The following is an 18,664-nucleotide window of genomic DNA, read 5'->3' as shown; positions in this document are numbered from 1 at the left end:
TTTTCGTGTTTCGTTCACCGTTGGTGGTATCATTATACATATATCCCATAGCTTCTTTTTTCTTCTTCTATCATCTCATTTTACACGCATTTACACGTAAACGTTCTATCTTCGTCGGACAAACCTATTTCAAGTGGGTGTCTGACTTACACGTGGAGCACTTTACTTTCATGCCATCATAGTGAATCCTTCTTTTTCGATGGTGAAAATACTCCACGGACTAATGTCCAGCTGGAATTCGGCTGAGAATCGTTCAAACACAGTTCGCTTCACATTGCTATATTTAGATAATACCGATGATATTTCCAAATCCGATATTTCTGGCGGCAAATCATAAACGCGCACATATCGAGATTTTCTTCCCGCTATAGACATTCGTACTTTTGAATGTTTCCCATTCGTGTAATGGAATGGGATCACTTCGCTATTGGTTTCTAGTGAAAACAACATAGCCCCCTGGGTCTTGAAACGTATAAATACGGTTTTCTCGTCCGAAATTTTGTACGCCGCATCCATCATCAAATGGTCTCCTTTAAGTGCTTTAACAAAGCAAACCTTGGGATGTGATCGTCCACTCGATCAATAGAGGATGCAATATAGGAGTTCCATTTAAGAACGGCACATCAATAAAACCCCTCCGCCGAACATTCAGCCGCTGGGTACCAGGCAGACGCTGTTTGAGCCGCACTTCCTGGTAAACAGACGCTCGAGACGTACCTTCTCACTCTAGCTGATGTCAGAAGCTTAACCTTTGGGCACTGCTCCGTTGTAAGTATTACAACCTTTGATGAAACACGCTTGTTTGTTCACAGCTTGTGTGGAACTACATTATTGAGGCAGGATCCAGAAAATTAATCTATATAAATAAAAATTAGTGAATGGGTTGAGCGATTTTCAAAAAATTTCTCCCCAATCGATTCGTCTTACAAAAAGTACAAAAAGTTGATTAATTTAACGGGGAACGGTAGAAAATCAGTAGAATACAGCTTTGGATCAGTAGTTGAGGAAAAAAAAACAATAGCACGGAAATCGGTCTAAAGTGCGGTACTGCAAATAGTTCATTTCAATTCATTTTAAGCTGGGTTTCTTTCGCTAGTATATCATATAGATTCTCCGGATCTGTTGTCTTTAATTTCATTTTCACGTATTTCAGCATTAAATAAAAAAAAATATAACATGTCTAGCGTAAAACGAAATGAACCAGATGCCCATGGATTTGGCGATTGGAGATACCGAAGTTTCTATAATTAATTACCAGACCATCTGTAATACAATTTATTTACAATATTTTCGATGAAAATTTTGAAAGTTAGTCCGTAATCACTGTCGTTTAATCAATGAGAAAATTGCAACAAAAGGAATATTACAAAATTATTTGTAATTATTTAAAATTATTCATCGAATTATGTTTAAATGTGCAGACGTATAATAGGTACAAGATATAAATATATTGCCGATCAGTGGCGTTAAAAATGAACTTTTGCGTATTAAGTTATTCGGAGCTGTATTATGGACTATCTTATATACAAATGCATGTATTGGTTGGCATCGAAGGCATTCAACCAATGGAAGTGCAAGGTTATAGTGAACAATAAATTAACTACAATTAACTTGCAAAATCCTAGAAGAAGAATATATTGGAAAAATAATTGAGCTCTACCAAAGCGTATTTTTGCCAACATTTAAGTCGACGTGTAAGATGTATGAAATAAAAGTGAATGCAATCACAATTACTTTTAGCTGTCTACCTCACAGTAACATTCTTTTGTCAAGGAATCTATTTCTTAGTTAAGAATTACCAAATCCTTCAAACAAGTCAGAATTTTTTCGATTTTCATAGTTACGAAGACCGGAGTGGCCTATGCCGAACGTAAAAGATTTCTTCCTTCCAGTCGGTTGTTAACCACTCAGTCTACCGATGGGTTGAAAATCCTATTCCACTGGAAGATTCAACTTGTTTGCTGCGCACCTCGCCTTTATGTGTCCGTCTAGAACCATTTTAACGGAGCTGTTGTCCGCCATTCTGAGGCCGTCCGATTATCGCGATGTGAACGACCGATGGTTCTCCCATCAGAACGTCGTGGTTCATTCGCATCCTCCATGTAGTTCCATATGCACTCCGCCATAGTTGGTACGCAGTAATTTTCTTTGAAAGATTGTAAGTACGCGGTGTTCCTCCATGAGCATTGTCCAGGTTTCATACTTATATAGTGCTATCGGTCTAATGAGCGTTTTCTAGATTTTTGTTCGGGATGAACCACTGCGTCCATTTCATTGAACTTTTGTAGTTTTCTAGATAGTTTGATACGACGGCGCACTCTATTCGATCAGAGTCCAAAGTACGCGCGATGTCCTGTCACGATATGTTGGTGATTCTTTCGCTGCGTTCGCTCATTTGACTTTGCGAGCACATAAAAAGGAATGCCAATCAAATTTTGTCCTGAAGTACATCCGAACATAACAAGATTATGAGTGATGCTTGATCAATACATTTTTTTTTATTTTGGAGAGAGAGGTGGATGTGTGGGTGTGAAAGAGCTCTTACATTCTTGTGTACAATGTGCTTAATATTTGCTACTCACTACAGCGTGTTCGGCACTCACCTCGAGTGCGATCGTAGCAGGCTCGTCCAGGCAGCAAGTCAATCTGTCATATTCGACAGCAAACCAGCGGACAGGTAAGACGCGTCGCATCTGGATAGGTGGTTCCTTTCCAGCTCATTTCCGATTCTCACAAGCATGGTCTTGCTTTGTAGCCGCGCGTCTTACCGCACGGCTAAGGAGGGCCCGTTACCCTATATATCATGGATAAGGCGCTCAAATCGAAGAATATGATGAAGGTTCCAATGGGTAGAGTATTGAAAAAAATGATTGAGGAAGATCTGCTTGATTAATTTGCAAAAGAAACGAGCAATAATGTACATGCCGATATTCAATACAGATTTCATAAGGTTTTTATACAATATTGCAATTAGGCAACAACTGGTCAGGTAAAAAGGAATCATAAGGATGTAGATGAATTTTCGGTAGCAATAATTAAGTCACAACGAAAGATGAGCTGAAAATCTGAAAATCTATAAAAAAAACAAATTTATTTCTTTTTTTATTTGGTAGGCACTCTGTGTTACTTAATCGCTACTGTGCCGAGATCTACTGTGGTATTATGCTGCCAAACTCCACAGAATCTATTTTTAGATTATCTATTATTCATTGTTGTTGTCGTTGTTGGTCCATCTCAACGTGAGTCCATTATGTTCATTTGTCCGTGTAATGAATCCAATGATCATTACATTGTTCGGTTGCCATTTATCCGGGTAACGTTGGAAGAATGCCTCCAAGAAGAACAAGTTGTCAGTCGTCATCAGGCAGTCGTGACGGTAAGGCGCGTACCCCAAACGCCACCGTACGCTGCGAATTCGGCGACTGACGAGGGTTGGGTGGAGGGGCTGGGAATCGAACCCATGACCCATGGGAATCGAACTTATGTAGCCAATGTACATAGAGACAAAAAATTAAGTCACGTAAACACAATTGTTCTTACTGTTAACAATAAGCGCTTTATATAGGGTAGAGAACCATTTGGGCAGCACTCCTTATTCCCGTCCGCAACCTTAATAATTCGACCGCGCTCCAACCCAATGGCATGATTTTTTGTACATGGTAAGTTTCTACCCAAAGTGTGCTGCCCAAATGGTCCCGCTCGCTATGTTATAGAATTTGTGAATCACGAAACATGTAGATACAGGGGTTAGACAAAAAGGTTGTGATAGGCAAAAATTGGTCGAAGTTCAAATCAGCATAACTTTGCGTAGAATGATCCGATTTTAATAAAACCAGGTCTATCGGACGCAGAAACTCTTCTAGTAACGGGTGGCCACTAAAAATCGGGAATGGGAAGAATGGCTCGGGAAGAAAACTACAAAGCAGTACAGTTCAATTTGGTATATCTTATATAAAGAGTTGACCTTAGTCTTCAAACATAGATTAATGAATATTAACATATGGTCCGTGGTCCGCCGTGCGGCGGATGCTTGTTCTGATTGATGAGTTGCTTCGTGTTCTTGGCCTTCCAATTACCCTTGTATACAATGGTGCTCAGTAAACCAAAAAAATCCTCGATATAACGACACTGGGGCAGATTAGTCGGATTTCGGTCTTTGGGCACATATGGTATATTCTGGCTCTCCAGAAACGTCAGCGTCTTTTTCGCGTAGTGTGATGATGCCTTGTCTGGCCAAAACACGTAGTCTCCATCCTAGTGATGTTTGCGAAGGAACGGGATGAGAATTTTTTGCAAACACTTTGTTTGATAGACTTCACCTGTCATAAGACGAGTTCAAACAATCCCATTGAATTCCACCACTTAATTGTATCTTGACAGATACGTTTTTCGACCTCAAAAGTAAGGTTGTCTTCAGTGTCTTGTACTTGACTCGACTTGAAGAAAATGATCGCAGCTTACACTATTTATACTATGCGTAGGTATAATAATTTATCATGCTCAGGTATAAACTTGAAGAGCCAGGAGCTACCATTTCCTTGATCTTTATTCAACAACAGCGTTTGTACCTGTCGGTAGATTTCCAAGCTCTCAGCAACATAAAGTTTCCACGGAGAAGAGACATTTCTTAAAATTTTAATGTTTGATGTCGTAATTGAATGATTTTCCTCATATACATTTTCAGCTACCTTAGACCTAAACTCATAATTTAATCCCTTATCAGTTTCCCTCTTAGCCTTACTTACTTCTGCAATATGTTCTTTGAACCTTACATCTAACGATCTTTTTGTTTGACCTACATATACTTTATCACACTGTGAACAATTAATTTGACAAACCCCGGCCTTATTTAACATTTCTACTCTATCCTTTGTGGAGCCCAACAGTGTCTTCAGTTGATTGCTTCTGCTGGAGAATACTGAATCGATGCCGAATTTCCTCAGTCGATGGCGTAGCTGGTGGGTGATGTGTCGATCATAGGGGACCGATACCCTCTTCAGCGGTTCATCGATTGGTGTCAGTGTTGTTAGTTCGTTTTTCCGTAGGTTCCTCTGCTTCTTGTTGATGATTGCTTGTATTGTTCTTTCCTTGTATCCGTTGATCCTCGCTGTTTCCAAGATGTGTTGTAGCTCCTTCGTTTTTCTTTCTTCGCTCAGGGGAATCGTCTGCATCCTGTGGATCATGTGATGAAAAGATGCAATTTTGTGCTGCAACGACCGATTTGCGGCGTACGGGGTGACTCTCATGGTGTTGGTGGGCTTCCTGTAGATTTCGAAGTCGCATTTGTTCCCTTGATAACCAGTAGATCCAAGAAAGGTAATTTACCTTCCTTTTCCTCCTCGTGGAGTCTTTATGCACGTTGTTTATCGCTTCCAGATTCCCGGGTAAATCTTTCCGGTTGATAATGCTGAAAATGTCGTTCACGTATCTCCACCATTTCTCGGGTAGTACTCCTTGTTCCTCTAGGTTGTCCTCCAAATTCGCCGCACAAACACGGTGATAGCGGATTTCCCATAGGTGCACCCTTCGTTTGTTTGTAGAAGCTTCCACGGAATGTAAAGTAGTTCTCATTCATGCATAATCTTGCCTTTGTGCTAGTAGCCAATCCTCCAAAAGATTCAGAGCGTCCTTCACTGGAACGCTTGGGAACAATGCCGCTACGTCGAATGATACCATGGTGTCCTCTCCTCCGATGTTTCCTGATTCCAATATCCTCTTGGTGAACTCCTGGGTGTTTACAACTGATCTGCTGGGGAACGGCTTCGGCATACTCTGGAACTCCTTGACTAACCACTTGGCCAAGTTTTGTGTAGGGGATCCCACTGATGAAACTATTTCTCGCATCTCTGTACCTGGCTTATGTATCTTTGGTAGTCCTTTGATCCTTGGTAACACAGGGTTCGTCATTTTAACCCGGGCTTCTCCGATGATCGTCTTGCATTCCTTTATCGTTTTATCCGTAAGTCGGATTAGTCCGGGTAGTGGGTCCACTCTCAAATGCCTGTATGGTCCTCCGTTGATTTTTGTCGTCATCTGTTCATCGTAGTCCTCTTTGTCCATTATCACCACTGCGTTTCCTTTATCCGCCTTCATGTAGTAAACTGGTTTCTCCTTTAACTCCTTTAAAATCCTCCTCTCGTCTTTGTTCGATGTCCCATGATGTCCTGCTTTTATGGCGTCTGCTACGATGTTTCTCACACTATTCTGGTCCCGTTGATCAACATTTCGTGAAATCGCTGTCTCAGTATCTACGATTATCTGCTCTAGATCCGCTTTCTGGGCTGTCGTATACCCCTAACCCCTTGTTCAGGTGTGCTAATTGTTCCTCCGTAAACTGCTGTGTCGAACGGTTAACAACGAATCCCTCGACCATTTGTACTGTGGGGTTAGTCGTTCTACCTTCCGTCGCTGATTTCCCTCGTAGAATGGTCAATTTCTTCTTGTGCAGTCTCCTCTTCCTGTCCGCTTCACACTCTTCGGCCCGCTGTACCTTCTTTAGGAATAGGTCGAAAGAGTCTGGGTTCTCCTTTGCCAGCTTGAGGTGCAGGTTGTAGCACTCCAAGTTCAACCTCTCTAGCTTGGCATAGTGCCCCTTGATTGACAACTTCAACAAATCCGATTCCGCCCTCTTACTGATAGATTTTGGGATGTGAGCTCCCATCTTAATCCTATGGCTAACAGGAGTCAGCCTCTCCTTTTGGCACTTCTTGAGGAAGGCCACGTCCTTAAGAATACCTGCGATCCTCCTCTTCAAATCTATAAAAGTACTACGCTCGTTCCGCTTGGATGCCATTTTGATAAGAAAATTATTTTGAGCTTTTTAGTGGAATGTTTTCACCTGTCATAAGACGAGTTTATACAATCCCATTGAATTCCACCACTTGATTGTATCTTGACAGATACGTATTTCGACCTCAACAGTAAGGCCGTCTTCAGTGTCTCGTACTTGACTCGACTTGAAGAAATTGATAAAGTATATGTAGGTCAAACAAAAAGATCGTTAGATGTAAAGTTCAAAGAACATATTGCAGAAGTAAGTAAGGCTAAGAGGGAAACTGATAAGGGATTAAATTATGAGTTTAGGTCTAAGGTAGCTGAACATGTATATCAGGAAAATCATTCAATTACGACATCAAACATTAAAATTTTAAGAAATGTCTCTTCTCCGTGGAAACTCCATGTTGCTGAGAGCTTGGAAATCTACCGACAGGTACAAACGCGGTTGTCGAATAAAAATCAAGGAAATGGTAGCTCCTGGCTCTTCAAGTTTATACCTAAGCATTAAGCGCATCAAGCGAGTAGAAATAAGCACCGTAGTAAGATAAGTACCTAGATAAATTATTATACCTACGCATAGCATAAAAAGTGTAAGCTGCGATCATTTTCTTCAAGTCGAGTCAAGTACGAGACACCGAAGACGGCCTTACTTTTGAGGTCGAAATACGTATCTGTTAAGATACAATTAAGTGGTGGAATTCAATGGGATTGTATAAACTCGTCTTATGACAGGTGAAAACATTCCACTAAAAAGCTCATAATAATTTTCTTATCAAAATTGATAGACTTGCTGGTTGATGGCCAAGCCACTTGGTTTGAACCACGGCTTCGAAATTCCCTTCTCGGAAATTGCGATGTATAGCATCACTTTTTGTTCGAACTTGTGCTTGAATTTGTACTTGACCTTCGGAGGAGTTGTAGATTTGTCCTTGGTGTAGAAACGATCATTCCCAGGCATCTGAGACTTGGACAGAGAAAAGTAGCTTTCGTCATCCAGAACGAAAGCCGGTGGAAAGGTATTTCCGGATCATTCAGCGGCACTGGGATTTTGCAGTTCTGATTTGTTCGTGCGTGTACTCTGGGGATTTGGTTTTCTTTCGGCATACTATTCCCTCCATTTTCAGAGTCTTACCGATGTACGATTTCGAACAATTGAACTTGATAACTGCCATGTTTGTTAGAGTACGGTATACTGGAGTACTGGAAATATTTCTGTAATCATCGTCTCGCAAAGCCATGAAGTTAGATACTCATATTTGCATAATTCCGATCTGTTATCATTTCATCATGTTTCTGGAACCGTTTTACCAAGAGATGATGCCATTAGCCAAGGACCAATCTCAGGGGAACAGTATACTAAAAGAGTTTCCGCTTCTGATAGTCCTGGTTTTATCAATTATTATTATCGGATTATTCTACACAAAGTTATGCTGATTTGAATTTCGACATAATTTTACCTGTCTCAACCTTTTTGTCTAGCCCCTGTACATTGAATAAAAAAGAAAACCCAAAACTCTTCTTTTTTATCCTGTTTGCAACTTCACTAGCTTTGGGAAATCACGAATTAGTAACATTTAAAAAGCAAAATGTGTAAAAGCACATAATTACTGTGAAAAAAATTCAAAATAAATTTTCATTTCTTCAATTAGATTTTGCCTTTCTCGTTCAATAATATCACTCCAAAAATAATCCTTTTATAGGAGACTCGTTAGAATCAGCTCAACAAACTTGTCAACAAAGCAAATGTCTGTCTGTCTGTCCGTCTGTATGTGTTTGTGCTAAATTTGTATAGGGACACGGCAGGTATTTTCGTCTGTTCGTCATAGTCTCGAAAACTAATAAAAGAGACGCTTTTTTGTAAAACTCATGCGTACCAAATCGTAAGCTCAGGAGAAACGTTCTGCTATAGTGGAGTTCTAGCAAATGTACGTTGCTTTCGTTGGTTTTAGCCCCTATGACGATGGACGGAAATACCTGCCGTGTCCCTATAGCAATCCTCAACTAATATTTTCCAAACAAGCTGCATTTGACAAGACAATTTTTTTTTTAACTTTTGAATTTGAAATCGTTCGGCTATTGCATTCTAAAGTTATAAAGGAAATGGTGATTTGAACTGGAGAGATTGGTATCTTGGCTCAATGCAAGAAAAGCAGTATCACAATTCGCAACTTGGTGAATTAATTTGGGGGTTGCCATTTTTTATCGTAACTTTTGTCGTACAAATACCCCCCTGGACAAGCGATGGTACCCTCTGGAGTATATGTAGTGCATTGAAGTATATTATGTACCCCAGGTTGAAAACCGCTGCTTTAGATTTTATTATGATAAAGTAATGGAATCTAACGTTTTTGCAAGGCAACACGCCATTGAGACATTTGCCTGCGCTGTACCAGGTGCCTCCACACCGCTGCCATCAATGATGATGAATTCATGTTAATTTAGAAACTATTTTTGTTCTATAAGCATTCTTTTATTATAAGTGGTCAGCCAAAATAGCTCCACCGATTTGTAAATGTATTTGGTTTAACAATCGATTCTTCTATTTTGGTTTGAGCAATATTATTTCCATGTTTACTAGCATGCTTGTTGGTATAGGTACTATACAGATGTTGCGAGGAATATGTTGTTTCCAAAACTGTGCTCTCAGCTTCTGGCACAATCTTGAACATTTTCTCGAAGATTGTAAAATAAAACATTGAAATATAGATTTGAAATCGCACCATGTTTCGCTACATGGATTCTTTCGATTCAAGAACAGTCACGTACCTCAGCCTCACAAAGATAAAATCTTTGAGGCTTGTGCAATCGGTGCTCACGTGCAGCTGTTCTCCGGTTAAATTGGTTGAAGTTCTGCTAAATCGCACCAAGTGCCAAGTGCAAATGTACGAATAATTTGATATAAGTTAACATTCGTTTTTCTTCAATAAACGAAATATCATAAGTCAGTCTAAACCTCGTTTAATGCGGTTAAGTAGAACCGCGATCAATTGTGCAATACGTGAATTTTATGATTAAAAATTGTACACACTTGTTGTTAGACTACACCTTATTTTCAATTTACTTATATTGAAACCAGAAAGATAGCAAACTTGTCTTTGAAAGAAATCCAATGGATTATTCCACCCATAATGTGCACGATAGCCGCGGATCCAAGGCAAACCCTGAGCTGATGCGATGACGCATGAAGTGGAACGTTTTCGAGGATGTAACGACAATCGATGGTGCCTCGTAATGGTGTCAAAAATAAACGTTCTTTGAAGCATCGCTTTTTCGATCATCCAACGGTTGCAGGTCAATTTTTGTATGGCGATTTTGAGTTGGTCGGATTATTCTAAGATAATAGGCGCAATGAATCGCTTCTGGATCTGAATATGAACGGAATATTTTATTGAAACCAGATCTGTATACTATTTCAAATCAAAGTATGCTCTGAAACAAAGCACAATAAATAAAAAGAATGGATGAGACATAATCAAAGTGAGCTGTGTTTCGCTTTGAATTTTCCAAAGGTAGCAAAGAAAACAGGTAGTTTTCCACAACGATTCGATGGTCCGCTGTTTACATCTTACGCAATGTGTGATGCAAGCAATAAACGTAGTTAAAGGCTGATTAGCTGCCCTTACACGCATTCATCTGCGTATCAGGCATCTGCTCGCAAGGGACAGCAAGCTAAAAGCGATTTTATCGCACGGAAAATTTTCAAATCGTCCGAATAAGGCATATCGGAATTCAGGTTGTTTTACAGGTTGTTAATGGAATCAATGGAAATAAGCGAGTATAGATGGCTGCCCTGCGGTGCATCGGAAGGAATGTAAAAAGCATCACATTATGCTCTATGTAGCGCGACGAATGCTTTGCTAGACGATAAATCGACATTGTTGTTTCAAAAGGGCGAAAGTCGCAAACGTAAACATTGACTTCTTCTGCTGATTTCAGGAAGATTAGAGACTTCTGGCGGTATTTTCCACTTCCGTTAGATAGAAGGCGTGGTTGTTAGCTGGGAGTGGTCCGAGTTGTTGAGGAATTTGCAGGAAAAGGCATTGTTTACGTTTGCCACATTGGCCCTTATGAAACAACCGTGTCGAAATATGATTCCAACCATCGCATCGTCTGAATCAGACAAATTTGAAAGACCATATTTGTGTAATTATTCGAGTCCCATGGGAGTGGGGACAGTATGAATGTTGAAACTACAATAGCACTAAATTATTATTTCCATTAATGTAATTTTAATAGCTTTCTCGCAACGAAAACAGGATAAAACATATTGAAATCGTCATAGAGAAATCAAGACGATTGAATTGGAAACCAAGCATGATTCCATTAGCATGCAGAAACGTAAATTTGTTTAAATCTCAGCTATATCTTGCCTAAAAACTCCTCTTCTATCCGCATTGCGCTGGCCAAAAAGTGATACAACGAAATAATCCGGCGATTAACTCCAATAAGGGCTTACGTTCAACACGATTGAATCAGATCCAAAATAGCCTGTATACCACTGTCTAGTAGCAACAGCCATTCTGCACTGGGGAACTCTTCTCTTGGGACCACACAATCGAATCAATTAAAATTCAATTCCCAAATCCAACCGTCTCAATTAGAATGTTTCTACAATTTGTTGCATTCGTTCCTTCCAGCCATCGAGATCTGAAGCCGGAAAATCTCCTGCTCGACGACAAGAACAACATCAAAATAGCGGACTTTGGAATGGCCTCACTGCAACCGGCGGGTTCGATGCTGGAAACGTCGTGTGGCTCACCGCATTACGCCTGCCCGGAAGTGATTAGGGTAAGTGCTTCCTTCGGAGGTAGCGAAAATGAAGCGAAGCGAAAACCGATCGAATCATTTTTATCTCCAGGGTGAAAAGTACGATGGCCGACGGGCGGATGTTTGGTCCTGCGGTGTGATCCTGTACGCTCTGCTGGTCGGTGCGCTACCCTTCGACGACGACAACCTGCGGCAACTGCTGGAGAAGGTGAAACGAGGGGTGTTTCACATTCCACACTTTGTGCCACCCGATTGCCAGAGTTTGCTGAAAGGCATGATCGAAGTGAATCCAGAGAAACGACTAACGGTTGGTTATTAATTTTCAATATTTGACTTAATTCAGTGTGCAATATTACTCTCTCGCATTAACTTAGCTTCTTACTTACCCTAATAACTAGTTAATTATTTACTTACTTACTTTATTACATACTTACTTATTTACTTACTTACTTTATTACTTACTTACTTACTTATTTACTTTTCTTGCTTATTTACTTTCTTGCTTATTTCCTTACTTACTTCACTTACTTACTTACTTACTTACTTACTTAATTTACTTACCCCACCCACCCACTTTATTTCACCCACTTTACCCATTTACCCACCCACCCAACCCACCCACTTACCCCACTTATTTACCCACCCCACCCAACCCCACCCCACCCCACCCCACCCAACCCACCCACCCCAACCCACCCCACCCACCCCCACCCAACCCCAACACCCACCCCACCCCACCCCAACCCACCCCACCCACCCACCCACCCACCCACCCCACCCCACCCACCCTCCCCACCCCACACCCACCCCCCCCCCCACCCCAACCCAACCCCACCCACCCCACCCACCCACCCACCCACCCCACCCACCCACCCCACCCCACCCACCCCACCCACCCCACCCCACCCACCCACCCACCACCCACCCACCCACCCCACCCACCCACCCCACCCCACCCACCCACCCACCCCACCCACCCACCCACCCACCCCACCCACCCACCCACCCCACCCCACCCCACCCACCCCACCCACCCACCCCACCCACCCACCCACACCCACCCACCACCCCACCCACCCACCCACCCACCCACCCACCCCACCCACCCACCCACCCCACCCACCCACCCACCCACCCCACCCACCCACCCACCCCACCCCACCCACCCACCCACCCACCACACCCACCCACCCCCCCACAAACAAACCCACCCACCCACCCACCCACCCACCCACCCACCCACCCACCCACCCACCCCCCCCCCCCCCCCCCCCCCCCCCCCCCACCCCACCCCACCCACCCACCCCCTACACCCACCCCACCCCCCCCCCCCACCCACCCACCCACCCACCCACCCACCCACCCACCCACCCACCCACCCCACCCCACCCCAACCCCACCCACCCACCCCACCCACCCACCCACCCACCCACCCACCCCACCCACCCCACCCCACCCACCCCACCCACCCACCCCACCCACCCACCCACCCACCCACCCACCCACCCACCCACCCACCACCCACCCACCCACCCCACCCACCCACCCACCCACCCCACCCACCCACCCACCCACCCACCCACCCACCCACCCCACCCACCCCACCCACCCACCCACCCCACCCACCCACCCACCCACCCCACCCACCCCACCCACCCACCCACCCCACCCACCCACCCACCCACCCACCCACCCACCCACCCCACCCACCCACCCACCCACCCCACCCACCCACCCCACCCACCCACCCCACCCACCCACCCACCCACCCACCCACCCCACCCACCCACCCCACCCACCCACCCACCCACCCACCCACCACCCACCCCACCCACCCACCCACCCCACCCACCCACCCACCCCACCCACCCACCCACCCACCCACCCACCCACCCACCCCACCCCACCACCACCCACCCACCACCCACCCACCCACCCACCCACCCCACCCACCCACCCACCCACCCACCCCACCCACCCACCCACCCACCCCACCCACCCACCCACCCACCCACCACCCACCCACCCACCCACCCACCCACCCACCCACCCACCCACCCACCCCACCCACCACCCACCCACCCACCCCACCCCACCCACCCACCCCACCCACCCACCCACCCACCCACCCACCCACCCACCCCACCCACCCACCCACCCCACCCACCCACCCACCCACCCCACCCACCCACCCACCCACCCACCCACCCACCCACCCACCCCACCCCACCCACCCACCCACCCCACCCACCCACCCACCCCACCCACCCACCCCACCCACCCACCCACCCACCCCACCCACCCACCCACCCACCCACCCACCCACCCCACCCCACCCACCCACCCACCCCACCCACCCACCCACCCCACCCACCCACCCACCCACCCACCCACCCCACCCACCCACCCCACCCACCCCACCCACCCACCCACCCACCCACCCACCCACCCCACCCACCCACCCACCACCCCACCCCACCCACCCACCCACCCACCCACCCCACCCACCACCCACCCCACCCACCCACCCACCTCCACCCACCCACCCACCCACCCCACCCCCACTCCACCACCCACCACTCCAACCTCCCACCCACTCCAACTCCCACCACTCCACTCTTACTCCACCCACCTCCACCTTCACCTCAACCTCCCACCCACTCCACCTCCACCACTCACCTCCCCACCCACTCCACCACCCACTTACTCTTCCACTTCACTTACCTCTTACTCACTTGCACTCCCACTTACTTCACCTCCACTTTACTTCACCTTCTTACTTACTCACTTCTTACTTACTTTACCTTTACTCTTACTTACCTCACCCTCTTACTCTTACCTTTCACCTCTCCACTTCACTTACCCTCCACTTTACTCACTTTTTACTACTTTACTTACTCTTACTCACCCTCCTTACTTCACTTCACCTTCACTCTATTTAATCTCTTCCTTAGTTCACTTCACCTTCCACTCACTTTAACCTCTTCTCAATTTCTACTTAACTTTTCAATTACTTAACTTTTCAATTACTTACCTTCTTTATCTTCTTACCTTCTTATTTTATTACCTTCTTACTTACTTACCTTCTTACTTTTTTCTCAATTACCTGTTTACTTACTTATCTTCTTACCTACTTACCTTCTTACTTACTTATCTTCTTACTTACTTACTTATCTTCTTACTTACTTACTTATCTTCTTACTTACTTACTTATCTTCTTACTTACTTACTTTCGTACTCACTTACCTTCTTACTTACTTACCTTTTTACTAATTTATCTTCTTACTTACTTACCTTCTTACTTACTTATCTTCTCACTTACTTATCTTCCTACTAACTTATCTTTTCACTTGCTTACCTTCTTACTCATTTACCTTCTTACTTACTTACCTTATTACTTACTTATCTCCTTGCTTACTTACCTTATTACTTACTTACCTTCTTACTTACTTACCTTCTTACTTACTTACCTTCTTACTTACTTACCTTCTTACTTACTTACCTTCTTACTTACTTACCTTCTTACTTACTTACCTTCTTACTTACTTACCTTCTTACTTACTTACCTTCTTACTCACTTCTGCTTATAAAATCTATAAAGCACAAATATCTTTTAAATAACAATAACTTGATTTCTCTCACTCATCTACAGTTGTCCGAAATTAACAAACATCCCTGGGTAACCGCTGGCGGCAAAGGGGAACTAGAACTGGAGCTGCCCATGATGGATGTCGTCCAAACTCACGTGATCCCCAACGCATCCGCCGTGGATACGGACGTTCTCAACGCAATATGCTCGCTTGGTTGTTTCAAGGAGAAAGATAAGCTCATACAGGAGCTGCTTAGTCCAAAGTAAGGATTTCCTCTATAAAATAACTTTGTCTCTTCTAACTCGCATTCTATACTTCTCCAGTCACAATACGGAAAAGGTGATCTACTTCCTACTGCTAGATAGAAAACGACGGCGACCGGCCGTGGAAGACGACGAAGACGTACTTAGACCTCGGAACGATATTATTGAAATTGCTGATCCCCCGCGGAAACGGCTCGACACCTGCAGGATCAACGGTAGCAGTAGTCTCTCCTATGGTCAGATTAGCGAAGGTTCCCCACTGACCTCTAGGCGACAAACGTTCAACAATGGCCGAAGCCACAGCAGCAGTAGGCGGTCTCCGTCGTCAGTTCCTCTGTCCCGCAGCTCATATCAAAGCCCAACCCGAGGGGTGGTCGTCAATTCCAGTCAGCCACTTTGTAAGCAGATCATACATAAATTTTAGAATTTAGATATGATTCCGTCATTTTCTAACATGTTTTTTTAGCTCAACTGCATCCTCCATCCTCTCCTAATTCGGTAGTGAATCGACACGCGAATTACGCTTGTCGGGATCGAAAATCACAAATAATCGATCCTTCGTCGCCGGTGCATCATCGAGCAAACTCAGGACCGGCGATAACCGTTGGCCTATTTTCGGAAACGGATTCCAACAATAGTGAGTAGAAAATTAGCTATCGGAATGAGCTCTTTGGCATTAATTACTCGTACAATTCTAGTGACATCCTCAATAAACGCAATCCCTGGATCACCGATCCTGGGTAGCCCGCAGCAGCTTTCTGCCGTGAACACAGGCAGCCAACTATGGAAGACAAGGCTGACGAACATCAAGAATAGTTTCCTCGGTAGTCCCAAGTTTCATCGGAGGAAACTTCAAAGTAATCATTTTATTCGATATTTTAATTCTTCAAATTTCTTATTACCTTCTTATGCGATTAACAGTTTCAACCGAAGAAGTGCATCTTACACCCGAATCCTCACCCGAGTTAACGAAAAAGTCATGGTTCGGTAATCTGATGACCACGGAGAAGGACGAAACTTTTACAGTTCTTGTCAAGGGAAAGCCCCTTGCAACGGTCAAAGCTCACCTAATCCATGCCTTTTTATCGGTAAGATTGAACGGTCATTGTTATATGTTCTCGTTACTAATAATTCGATCACCCTCGCTATCCAGATGACCGAGCTGTCCCACAGCGTGCTTTCGCCGATGTCCTTTCGGGTGGAATACAAGCGGGGTGGCACTGGACCAACCATGTTCCAGCGGCACGTACGGATACAGGTCGACATCAATACGATCTGCAAGCAGGGGGACGTGAACGATATGCTGTTCGCCATAACGTTTACGCTGATTTCCGGCAACATTCGTCGCTTCCGACGTATCTGCGAGCACATCCAGGCCCAGGTCTGCTCCAAGCGCTATCCGGCGCTGTCCAGTCCAACGAATCAACTTAACAACAAGGTTTCCTCGACAACGGTCGCCGAGAGCATATCGTGCGGTTCGGATTCGAGCGATCGAGTCAACTACAACAAACACGTGAGTGCTTATTTTCGTTCGATTGGAAAGGTCCACTCATGAGCTGTCTTTCCGCAGGAATCGGACATAGAACCGGAGACGTTCTATGACAACACCAGTATTGGTAAGGCGCGAAGATCCTCTGCTACATCGTCCAACAAGAATTCGGTGTCGTCTGACGAGATTGAAATTAAAACTGTACGATCAAGGTAGGCGGTGTTTCGTACGATCTGTTTTAGTTAATCAAAGAAGCTTTGTTTACAGCTCGGAATCAACCGAACGCGACCGTGAGCGCACCTCCGAACGGACGGCGGCAATGTCCGGTAGCGCGCTAGTATGAGAGTTATTTCTCTGATAGGATTTACCGAACACCATTCCCCTCGACGGTGACGATTCGGTCGAGTCCCAGTCCAGAAAAGAGCCGCTACAGCAGCAGCCCGTACCCTCGTCACCGTCGGTGGTGGCGGCAGATGCAGAACCTACTAGCGGCCCTCCTACGCTATCCGTATCTACTGCTAGTACTGATCCTATTGCTCCTACCAGCGATTCCACGCGCTCTGTCCAAACTAACATTTCGAGTGATGAAACCGCAGATCCGAACGCAAATTGAACACAGCAGGCGAGCGAGCGAGCGCAGTTATCGGGCAAAAACGAAACACCCATCAAAGTTAGCTTAAATGTTTTGCAGAGAAAAAAAATGTGCTACAATCAGTGTTGTGAAGTGTCATTTGCAATCACTTGTCTGACTTGACTCCGGTAACTGTTCAATTTTTCAACTACATAATTCTCCCCAAATTGTTTTATTAGTATCTTTTTGAACAAAAGTTGAATTCTGAATCAATGATCAGAAAACTCATGCAAGATTAAAATTAAGAGCGAGTCAAATTTCAACGGAATCATAGACCAACATGTTTTGAATAACCTAAACATGAAAGTTACCGAAACATGAATGAATTGGATTATCCCCCTGAATCAGTAGTTTCAAGACCAACGTTTGAAAAGAGCATAACACTTTTTTATTCTATTCAGTTCCTCCCCTAGCAACACTATTCCGAAAGATTAGGTTGCAGCAACTCATATATGACTCGATTCAGTTGTATATTAGTTACAAAACCTTATCTATGGCAAGTGTACTGCTCGGGTCGTCTACTTCCACGTAAAAAAAAAGTAATGTAGTTTATTATTATTAGATTTCCAATAATACTTTTTTTGCTAAACAAGAGACTTATACATTGCATTATATACATAGCTATATACGTGGGTAAAGAAATGGGAAAAATAAATTTGGGCTGTTACGCCCTTTTCAAATGCAGGTCTAGGCTTACCTTCCAAAAACATATCTTAATCAGTAAGTCAAATGACAACAAATTATCATTCACAATACTGGTTGTAGTCGCATACAGGTACATAAGTTGTTTGATATCTTGTTGAGTATATGGATGGGAGTGATAGAAGATCCAAATTAAACGTTTACTTACTTACTTGATACTGGATGGGCTACAGTTCCTCGTGGATGAGCCTACGCCGAATGGAGTATCCTCCTCCACTGGACTCGATCCAAGACCAATCGCTTCCAGTCATCTTGAACATTTAGCGCCCTCAGATCCTCTTCAACTGCAAAAAATGCATCGTGTACACGGCCATCCACGAAGCCTATAGCCTCTTCCGGGTTCTCTACTGAATGTTATTTTTGCTTGGCGCTCTTCCGGCATACGAACAACGTATCCAGCCCACCATAGTCTGCCATGTTGTATAAGCTTAACAATATCCAGTCC

The 18,664-nt window shown here is 44.5% G+C and overlaps 1 protein-coding gene across 1 annotated transcript in view; it reads left to right on the top strand.

Moving 5' to 3' along the window:
* The window catches only part of LOC134224446 (serine/threonine-protein kinase BRSK2), a 43,022-nt gene extending 24,819 nt beyond the window's left edge, over window positions 1-18,203 (top strand). The window contains exons 5-14 of the mRNA XM_062703799.1: window positions 11,415-11,565; window positions 11,636-11,851; window positions 15,197-15,396; window positions 15,458-15,795; window positions 15,864-16,034; window positions 16,096-16,254; window positions 16,319-16,485; window positions 16,551-16,910; window positions 16,968-17,098; window positions 17,154-18,203. Coding sequence (XP_062559783.1) covers window positions 11,415-11,565; window positions 11,636-11,851; window positions 15,197-15,396; window positions 15,458-15,795; window positions 15,864-16,034; window positions 16,096-16,254; window positions 16,319-16,485; window positions 16,551-16,910; window positions 16,968-17,098; window positions 17,154-17,229 — 1,969 coding nt within the window. The 3' untranslated portion in view covers window positions 17,230-18,203. The remainder of the gene's footprint in view (window positions 1-11,414; window positions 11,566-11,635; window positions 11,852-15,196; window positions 15,397-15,457; window positions 15,796-15,863; window positions 16,035-16,095; window positions 16,255-16,318; window positions 16,486-16,550; window positions 16,911-16,967; window positions 17,099-17,153) is intronic.
* Window positions 18,204-18,664: the final 461 nt, after the last annotated feature.

This window comes from Armigeres subalbatus, chromosome 3 (genome assembly GCF_024139115.2).
Source record: "Armigeres subalbatus isolate Guangzhou_Male chromosome 3, GZ_Asu_2, whole genome shotgun sequence".
Classification (NCBI taxonomy): domain Eukaryota; kingdom Metazoa; phylum Arthropoda; class Insecta; order Diptera; family Culicidae; genus Armigeres; species Armigeres subalbatus.
The sequence above is the reverse complement of the archived record's forward strand: the minus strand, read 5'-3'. Positions and strand labels throughout refer to the sequence as shown.